Source organism: Lottia gigantea (assembly GCF_000327385.1).
Source record: "Lottia gigantea unplaced genomic scaffold LOTGIsca_120, whole genome shotgun sequence".
Classification (NCBI taxonomy): Eukaryota; Metazoa; Mollusca; class Gastropoda; family Lottiidae; genus Lottia; species Lottia gigantea.
Genome location: NW_008707226.1, coordinates 805,282 through 814,515, shown reverse-complemented (window position 1 = coordinate 814,515; position 9,234 = coordinate 805,282). Strand labels below are relative to the sequence as shown.

Below are 9,234 nucleotides of genomic sequence, written 5' to 3'. Positions count from 1 at the left end.
GCCCTGCAAAGAAAATGGAGATGCCTATCCTCGGAGGACAACTCGTACCAATGCAGGTGTACACTCCAATCCCAACAGACTTCCACGCAGTGTTTTCAACCATGAACTTTCTGCAAAGAAATGAAAACACGTCAGACGCGTCAAAGAACTGTTCTAATGTAACTATTTCAGGATTATTTCATATGTTGGTTAAGCCTATAATCCTATATTGAATTATATCTAGTCTAAAAGGGTATAAATTATCACCCACTTCAAGCAAACCCACTTTAAAAAAAACCTAGTTAAATCTGTCCCATAGCCTAAGTAGGCCACCAGTCTATTTTCTTGCAATTTGGTATGAATGCATATAATCATGAAAATCCAGCAAGAAATGTGCCTTCTAGAGTGATTACGAGCTAAAAATTTAACGTTTTTTCAAGAGCAAGGGCAATAATTCATACTAAATATTTTTCGATTCTTCTGATTTTCAATAGGGTTTATCCTTGGGTGATAACAAACACTCATGCCAAGTTTCGTCAAAATCTGTCAAGAATTGTCTCTTCTAGAGTGTTTACAAGCTAAAAATTGAACGCGTTTTCAAGAACAACTGCAATAACTCATACTAAATAAAGAATTTCAATATATTTCAACGAAAAACGAAAGATCATTTAGAAAATTCTGTTATGAAAACAAACACGTCAAAACAGTAGGAATTGCCAATATTATTCGTTCTTTACAGAGTTTTTGTAAAAAACGCATGAACAATATGAACTTTCTCAAAGGGCTGCTTTTTTTGAAAAACTCAAAATCTGTGTGGCATCCGGTATTCTAGAAAGGTTAAGTGTGATTCAATATGTTTGGGCCGAAATTTCATCACACGATCGGAACATCAAAACTTCCGTCAGTAAGCAAGTCAAAGAACTGGTTTTCGTCACACGTCAAACGTCAAAGAAATGCGATGCGTCAAAGAAATGAAAACACGTCAGACGCGTCAAAGAAATGTTCTAATGTAACTATTTCAGGATTATTTCATATCATGTTGGTTAAGCCTATAATCCTATATTGAATTATATCTAGTCTAAAAGGGTATAAATTATCACCCACTTCAAGCACACCCACTTTAAAAAAAACCTAGTTAAATCTGTCCCATAGCCTAAGTAGGCCACCAGTCTATTTTCTTGCAATTTGGTATGAATGCATATAATCCGAAATTAATATAGACAAGTAACCTAATTTCGTGCTAACCTAGTTTTTCTCGACTTAATTATAGATCAAACATTGTACACGAAAATAGGTGACGCATTTTGCCGAGTTGGTTACTTATGAAATATGGGTCAAAGTGAAGGATTCATAAAGAAAATCAAAACAAACCAATTTTGATCATTTTGTAGAATATCTGAGGAAACATCTAAGACATAAAAAAAATTCCATTTTTTTAACTTTGACGAAATTCGGTGTTGAATCCTTATATGCACGAAAATAGGTTACACGGCTGTAGTAATTATAGCGGCTTTTCATGTCAATGCATGAACTTACAACCTAAAATTGTGTTGTGTTTGATTTTGAACACATTGCGGTGGACTCCGAATAGTATTAAATGTTATAGCTCCGTATGCTTCTTACCAATATTCTTAGAACTTGATTTGAAACACGAGAGGACCTATGGCCAGTCTGCTACGATCGAGATGTTTCAGTCCTACATATGTGCTTTCAATTTTGATTCCATTTAATAAGCTGTTAATTTTAATGAGTCGACGTGAGAAATACAGGCTGTGATATTTGTCAAGTTAATGTTGTCATCTGGCTACAAACTGTTCTTAAATGTTATTTCGTGGTTTAGGCAGTTACAGTTTGTATAGTGGATTGAGAAATGTTTTGTAGTAGGTGTCCACCATTCTTTCAAATTGGCCTCACGTAGGCCTACGATCTGATTATAATACAGATCTAGATATATCGTTCTGTGCTCTTATTGTGCAGGTTACTACATCCATCCTTGCTTTGACAAAGTTCTTCTTTTAATCATGTACAGTCAAATTTTAATGTGTATATTACAGGGCTTTCTATATATAGAGGAACTCCTCTATTATTCTGGTCTGTGCTATTTTTTTTTATTTTGGAACAAAACCATTTGGTTTAAAGGGTGTTAGGTTGATTTTAGTTGATTTTTGATATGTAAATAGTCTTCAGAAGTACCAGAAATATGTCTTTTCTATGTATCACAAAGTATCTTAAATTGAAGAAACGCAGATAATTCTGAACACATATGGATTTGAAGGTTCACGGTTCACGGTGAGCTGATTAGCTCAGCTAAAAAAAATCCAGTTTTTGAGACTAAAGTATGATTGGCCCAAATGTCTAAGTGTCGCAGCTACACGCCCCTAGGCAAGATGGAATCTGGGACTCGCCACGTATTTGGGTCGAAGGATGGAATTACAGATTACAGTTTCTTACATTTATTACACACATTACATCTAAGAAATACACCACATGAAAGTCGGTTAGTCGCGGATATGTGGATATGTGCTAAATACCAATACGGAGGCTTCCAATGCATTCCGCCATTACTAATTAGATCTACACCATCATACCATTAGTAAAAAAGGTGTCTAAGGACTAGTGCTAAAGTACCACCGACCAAAATAAATAGCCCAGTTTGTGGAATAGGACCACAGAAGTTAGTAGCGCACCCAACTATCTCACATGTGGGTACTGGGCCACTGTAGCCAATTCAAGCTTTATACCAGCAGGTATCCAGATCCAACCAATAGAAAAATGCACGAGCTTTATTAAAAACCAACCACCGAGCAAATGATTAAACCATGTGATATACAACCTGGTTAGACAGTACAATCAAATACATTACTTACTAACCGATATACAATAAAACACAAATTGGTTTATATAATTTAGTAATTGTTGTAATTATGTAACGTTCGTTATTTTAGTTTTCTGAGATTATATCGACTTACATCATAGTTTTGAAATTTAGTTGATGTGCACAAAAAAGACTTGCGTTCTAGTTATAAACCAATATAACCAGTATAAAATATACTTTTGTATTTTCTTTTCCAGACTTAGCACGTTTTCCTCTGTCTCGCATGTGGTTCTTGTGGTTGTACCGTTCCATGTATGCTCTGTAAAATTTGGTTCAGATCTGGCCATGTCAGTTTAATAGGATTTAGTTGCATTCTGAAGTATTTCAATTTGCTGGTTTTTTAGTTTTATGTTGGTTTCTTATATTTAATTTGCATTATGGATAAGTTAAAAGAGAAAGGCCATCATGAGGAAGATGATATTGTTGGTGTTTGCAACAAAAGATGTGCATACTGCAGATGGTGTAACGTCTTGGATGAGTGAGACATTAAAAGCTCAAGGTAAGTGGCCAAATAAGTCGGAAGAAACTGAACGAAGTACCGGAAGACCTAGTAATCAGATTCCAAAACTATCAATATTTTACGGTGAGTCTGGAAAAGGAGAGGTAAGTTATGACCTGTGGAAATATGAAGCTGACTGTTTGATATCTGAGCATGTGTACCCCGATCACATCATTTTACTGGCTATTCGACGTTCATTAAAGGGGGAAGCTGGTAAGGTTATTATGCGTCTTGGAACAAAAGCGACCATTAAAGAAATATTAGCTAAACTAAAAAGCGTGTTCGGTATTTGTGAAGAATCAGAATCATTGATTGCTCATTTCTATAGTGCTCGACAGAAAGAGGCTGAATCTGTCACTTCTTGGGCATGTAGAGTCGAAAATTTGTTCGCCGAAGCAACTGAAAGTGAGCATTCGAATTCCTATGAAGCTGGCAATGCAATCCGTCGAGTATTTTGGCATGGATTATTACCTCATTTGAAGGATTATCTTCGCATAAATACGATCAACCTACAACTTTCGATGAACTAAGAGTTGAGGTAAGACGTATCGAGTTCGATTTGAATAGTCGAAAATCAACTACTGATGTAAAACCTAAACAGTCTAATATGGTTAGTTTTGGTCGTTCATATAACTCAGAGTTACAGGAACTTCAGAGCATAGTGAAGACGTTGTCTACTGAAATGGGGGAATTGAAGGAGACTGTATCTCAGTTTGTTCAACCTGTCCAATCATCTTCCGGTAGCACATCTCGAAAGGACGGAAATAGAAGGTTTGGAACGTCTACGAATTTTCGTAATAGTTATCACACAGGACCAGTGTGTTGGAGATGTGGTAAACCTGGGCATTTACAGATGAATTGTAGGTCACCAACACAGCATAGCAATTGGTCGGAAAACGATCAAAGCCTCGGGTCACGGGAAGCGTCACGGGGTTGGAGAAATCGAGACTTCCCTCGTCGGTAGGTTTATGTTTGGTGGGTGAGCCAAACGAGGTTTCTGTTAAAATTGAAGGCTTGACTTGTTCTGCATTATTAGATACGGGTTCTACGGTATCGACTATCAACGAGGAATATTTCTACTATCATTTATCTCATTTAAAGTTGTATCCTTTAGAAAACATTTTAGATATTGAATGTGCTGGTGGTAATTCTTTGCCGTATTCTGGGTATATTTAAGCAACACTGGAAACTCCAGATTTATTAGATAATTCTGGCTTGCAGTGTTTATTATTGGTAGTTCCGGTAAGTAGATATAATTCGCAAGTCCCTGTTCTCCTAGGTACAAATATTTTATATACGCTCATGAATGAATGCCAGGGACAGCAAGGCATGTCGTTTCATCAGAGATTGAAATCCCACACATCTTGGTATTTAACGTTTCGCAGTATAGCATTATACGATAAAGAGTTTTTGAAACGGAATTATTCTGTGGGAATAGTTAAAGTGCAGAATCCCATAATGTATCCCTTCATCCAAATTCAAGTGCGACACTTAAAGGTTTCGTAGACAAGAAGTTGTATTGTCCAAAAACTACAGTAATGGCTCATCCTTGTAATGGTGCTGTAGATTCGGTTTTAGATATTTCACCAACCATTATGTTATTTGATTATGACAAATCTGATATTATCCCTATTCATATTTCTAATGTATCTACCAGAACTGTCGTCATTTTACCTAAAGCTATTATGTGTGAGTTACAACTTGTTAACGTTGAAGATCAGCAATTTGTTGATAAGGTAGAAGAGTTTGATGTCCTTGGTAAAGTAGAAATTGACCCTAGTGATTTGACAACCGATGAAATAGCTAAAGGTAATGAACTTTTATTGAGTTTTAGTGTTATATTTGCAAGAAATGATTTGGATTTAGGTCATACTTCGCGAGTTAATCATAGGATTGAACTCATGGATGAGCGACCTTTCAAACAACGTTCTAGACGAGTACCCCCAGCAATGTTCAACGAAGTGAAAGAGCATTTAAAACAGTTGATGGCATGTGGAGTAATTCGTCATTCACATAGTCCGTGGACGTCTAACGTTGTCTTGTGTAGGAGGAAAAATGGTAAGCTTCGCATGTGTACTGATTTTCGTCAATTGAATGATAGGACAATTAAAGATTCATATGCTCTGCCTCGAATTGATGAGGTATTAGATTATTTAGCAGGAAAAGCTTTCTACAGTAAGTTAGACATGAAATCTGGTTATTATCAAGTAGAGTTATTAGAGGAACACAAGGAACGTACAGCGTTCACTGTTGGTCCTTTAGGCTTCTACGCATATAATAGACTTCCTTTTGGATTATCTAATTCTCCAGCTACCTTTCAAAGGTTGATGGAAAATTGTCTAGGAGATCTTCATTTAAGTATATGTGTCGTATCAGTATATTTTAGTCATAACTGATCTGTTAACAAAATATGCTGTAGCAGTACCAACGAGAAACATGACGGCACATACTACTGCAGATGCATTCTTTAATAATTTTGTAGTTCATTATGGTCTTCCTGCTAGGATACATTCGGATCAAGGTGCAAATTTTGAAAGTAGTATAATTAAGGAATTGTGTGGTTTAACTGGAATAGCAAAATCCAGAACGACGCCATATCACCCGATGGGTAATGGACAATGTGAGCGTATGAATCGCACACTTTTAGATATGTTGGGAACGCTTCCAGTTGATAAAAAGAGCAATTGGAAATCTCAAGTGGCACCGTTAATTCATGCTTATAATTGCACAAAGCATGAGACAACTGGATTTTCGCCGTATTATTTAATGTTTGGGCGTCATCCAAGGTTAGCAGTTGACCTTGCATTTGGGTTAAAAACTGACGAATCGTTTATGTCTTTACATGCCTATACTAAAGCTTTAAAGGAACGATTAAAGCAATCTTACGAGTCGGCAATTTCTGTGTCGCAGAAAAGTAAAGAGAAACAGAAGAGGAATTATGATCAAAAGGTTCGATGTGCCAAACTGGAAATGGGTGATTCCGTATTGGTCCAGAAGTTGGCTTTCGAAGGTAAGCATAAAATAGCTGATCGATGGGAAAGCGAAAGGTATGTTGTTGAAGATCAGCCTAACGTTGATATACCGGTTTTGTTGTTCGTTCGGACGATGGTAAGCGTCGAACATTACATCGCAACCATTTATTACCTGTTAATTATATTGATTCAGATGTTTCTTTAGCTACTTTACCAATACCCAAACCAAGGAAAATCAAGTCAGTTATTGTTCCTGAAGCTGTAGTAGAAAGTGGAAGTTCCGATGAAGAAGTATTTATAGATTATCCTTACCGTTTAGAAGAGATGGTTACACAGTCTGATTCTAGCCAGGAGGCTAATTCGCCAAGAGGGGGTGAGAAGAGATCTATGAGCGATGATATCGTAGATGAATCTAAGGCTGAAGATGGATCGTGTAGTTCTACAATAGTAAGTAATAGTCCGAGTCTAGTTGCCATACTTAGTTAAGTGTGAGAAGACTGAGTCCTATTTCTGGTGAATCAGAGCGACCAAGGCGAACTACACGTAAGCCAAAATGGATGAAATCTGGTGAATATGTTATGTCTCAGGTCAATTCTGAGTGGGAGAAAAGGCTAAATATATTCATTCTTTACATTTAGATGGTTCATTTGATAGTATGCCCGCTGCTGTTTGCGAGGCATTGATGTCAGTTATCACTGGTAATATTAATACGTAGTATGCGGTTATAGGTTATAAAATCTATATTGGTAAACTATTTCTGGTTTTGCTATATTTGGTTTATATAATTTAGTAATTGTTGTAATTATGTTACGTTCGTTATTTTATTTTTCTGAGATTATATCGACTTACATCATAGTTTTGAAATTTAGTTGATGTGCACAGAAAAAACTTGTGTTCTAGTTATAAACCAATTTGTGTTTAATTGTATATCGGTTAGTAAGTAATGCATTTGATTGTACTGTCTAACGAGGTTGTATATCACATGGTGTAATTATTTGTTTGGTGGTTGGTTTTTTAATAAGCTAGTGCATTTTTCTATTGGTTGGATCTGGATACCTGCTGGTATGAAGCTTGAATTGGCTTCAGTGGCCCAGTACCCACATGTGAGATAGTTGGAGTGCGCTGTTAACTTCTGTTGTCTATTCCACAAACTGGGCTATTTATTTTGGTCGGTGGTACTTAAGCACTAGTCCTTAGACACCTTTTTTACTAATGGTATGATGGTGTAGATCTAATTAGTAATGGCGGAATGGCGGAATGCATTGGAAGCCTCCGTATTGGTATTTAGCACATATCCACATATCCGCGACTATCCGACTTTCATGTGGTGTATTTCTTAGATGTAATGTGTGTAATAAATGTATGAAACTGTAATCTGTAATTCCATCCTTCGACCCAAATACGTGGCGAGTCCCAGATTCCATCTTGCATAGGGGCGTGTAGCTGCGACATAAGGGGTGAAAGGATTTTAAGTAAAAAAAAGCATCTTAAAATGGTAAAATCCCACCTGTACACCAACATTGAAGCCTGTGGCCTCATTGACTCTCAGCTGATCTTATTTTTTTTAGATATTTTTGGGGGATCCCGGATATTGTATGAACCAGAACATGAGAACATCGATGGAAGTCAAACGCAGATAAAACACGAAACCAAAGTCCAGGTTTCCATTAGAAATAGACCAGAGAACAAAACCATTATTGTCAACATAATATATTTTACGAATAAATATAGCATCTTTTTTATAATATAACGGTAACGAACAATATAGTACAACATAACAATTTCATTATAATAACAGACTTTCTTTATAACATTCGTTGTATAAGTTAATTTTTTTCGTAGGTCCATCCATCCATTTTACACTAGATGGTTGAAGTAAACCAGGTCTTGGTTATGGATGCAATAAGTTGCTTCTCAATTTTGCAATGAAAATGCCCGTTTCAGTGTGTGACTGAAAAAAGTTTCATTCTTCCATTCATTCCGTTTATAGTCACCTAGCGCAATGCTGTTTTGTTTTGCACGAACCATGGCGTTATAGAAGGCAGTTTTTGTAGAAACAGTTTCAGAAATTGAATTAGTTGAAGAAGTTGAATTAAGGTGAATTGAAAAAGTAAGTCAATGGCATTAAATTTTCATCGGTCATAATATTTTCGACATGGAGAGAGGCACCGGCTGAAATTATTCAAGAACCCAAAAATCTCATGAATCTGAAGTATCAATAATCGGAACTGACATTTTTTATTGGTGCTGGGCGACTAAAACGCTACATCAGCTGAAATAAAGTTGAGCCTGTGTCAGTAAAGCGAGCAGGCCCTATGACATACCTATGATACATGTATTCCCATTTGCGAAAACAGTTAAGTAATCATTATATTCCATCATTACACACCTTTTATATTGTATAATAAATATCATTCATTTCTACATTCACACTTGAAGCCTACTAGGCACATTAAATATTACATAAATAAGCCAGTTCATTTCTATAAGGCGATATTTAACAGGTAATAATGCACACATTGGAAATCAAGCATTATTTTTTAAATAAATAATCGTGACTTTTGCTAGAATCGCTACGTACGTTTGCACTTAAAATGTAACAGACAAATGATCAAAATAGATTTAGTTTTCGATCAAACTAAAATAGGGCTAAAATTATTCCTTGATGAATGCTTATTTTAATAGCGACCCCATATGGACACCGATTGTTTAAGATAGCTTGCCAGGCAAGGTAATATACGCCCACTGGCAGCTTTGATTTTGAATAAAAATATTTAGCAGTTCAGTAACAATCACCAGTATGAAATATTCAACCTTCAGTAATACACTTCTTTTGAACTCTTTAGGGCGATAATGAATAATATTGAGTAAGAGTTATTGCCCTTGTTCTTGAAAACGATTTCAATTTT

General features: G+C 36.1%; 1 protein-coding gene across 1 annotated transcript; it reads left to right on the top strand.

Annotated features, from left to right (window-relative positions):
• Positions 1–3,259: 3,259 nt before the first annotated feature.
• On the top strand, positions 3,260–7,965 carry LOTGIDRAFT_171806 (hypothetical protein; the record flags this gene model as incomplete). Its single annotated transcript, XM_009048372.1, has 5 exons — positions 3,260–3,758; positions 3,836–4,313; positions 4,837–5,042; positions 6,531–6,772; positions 7,894–7,965. The coding sequence occupies 5 exons, from the start codon at positions 3,260–3,262 to the stop codon at positions 7,963–7,965; spliced, it is 1,497 nt and encodes a 498-aa protein (XP_009046620.1).
• Positions 7,966–9,234: the final 1,269 nt, after the last annotated feature.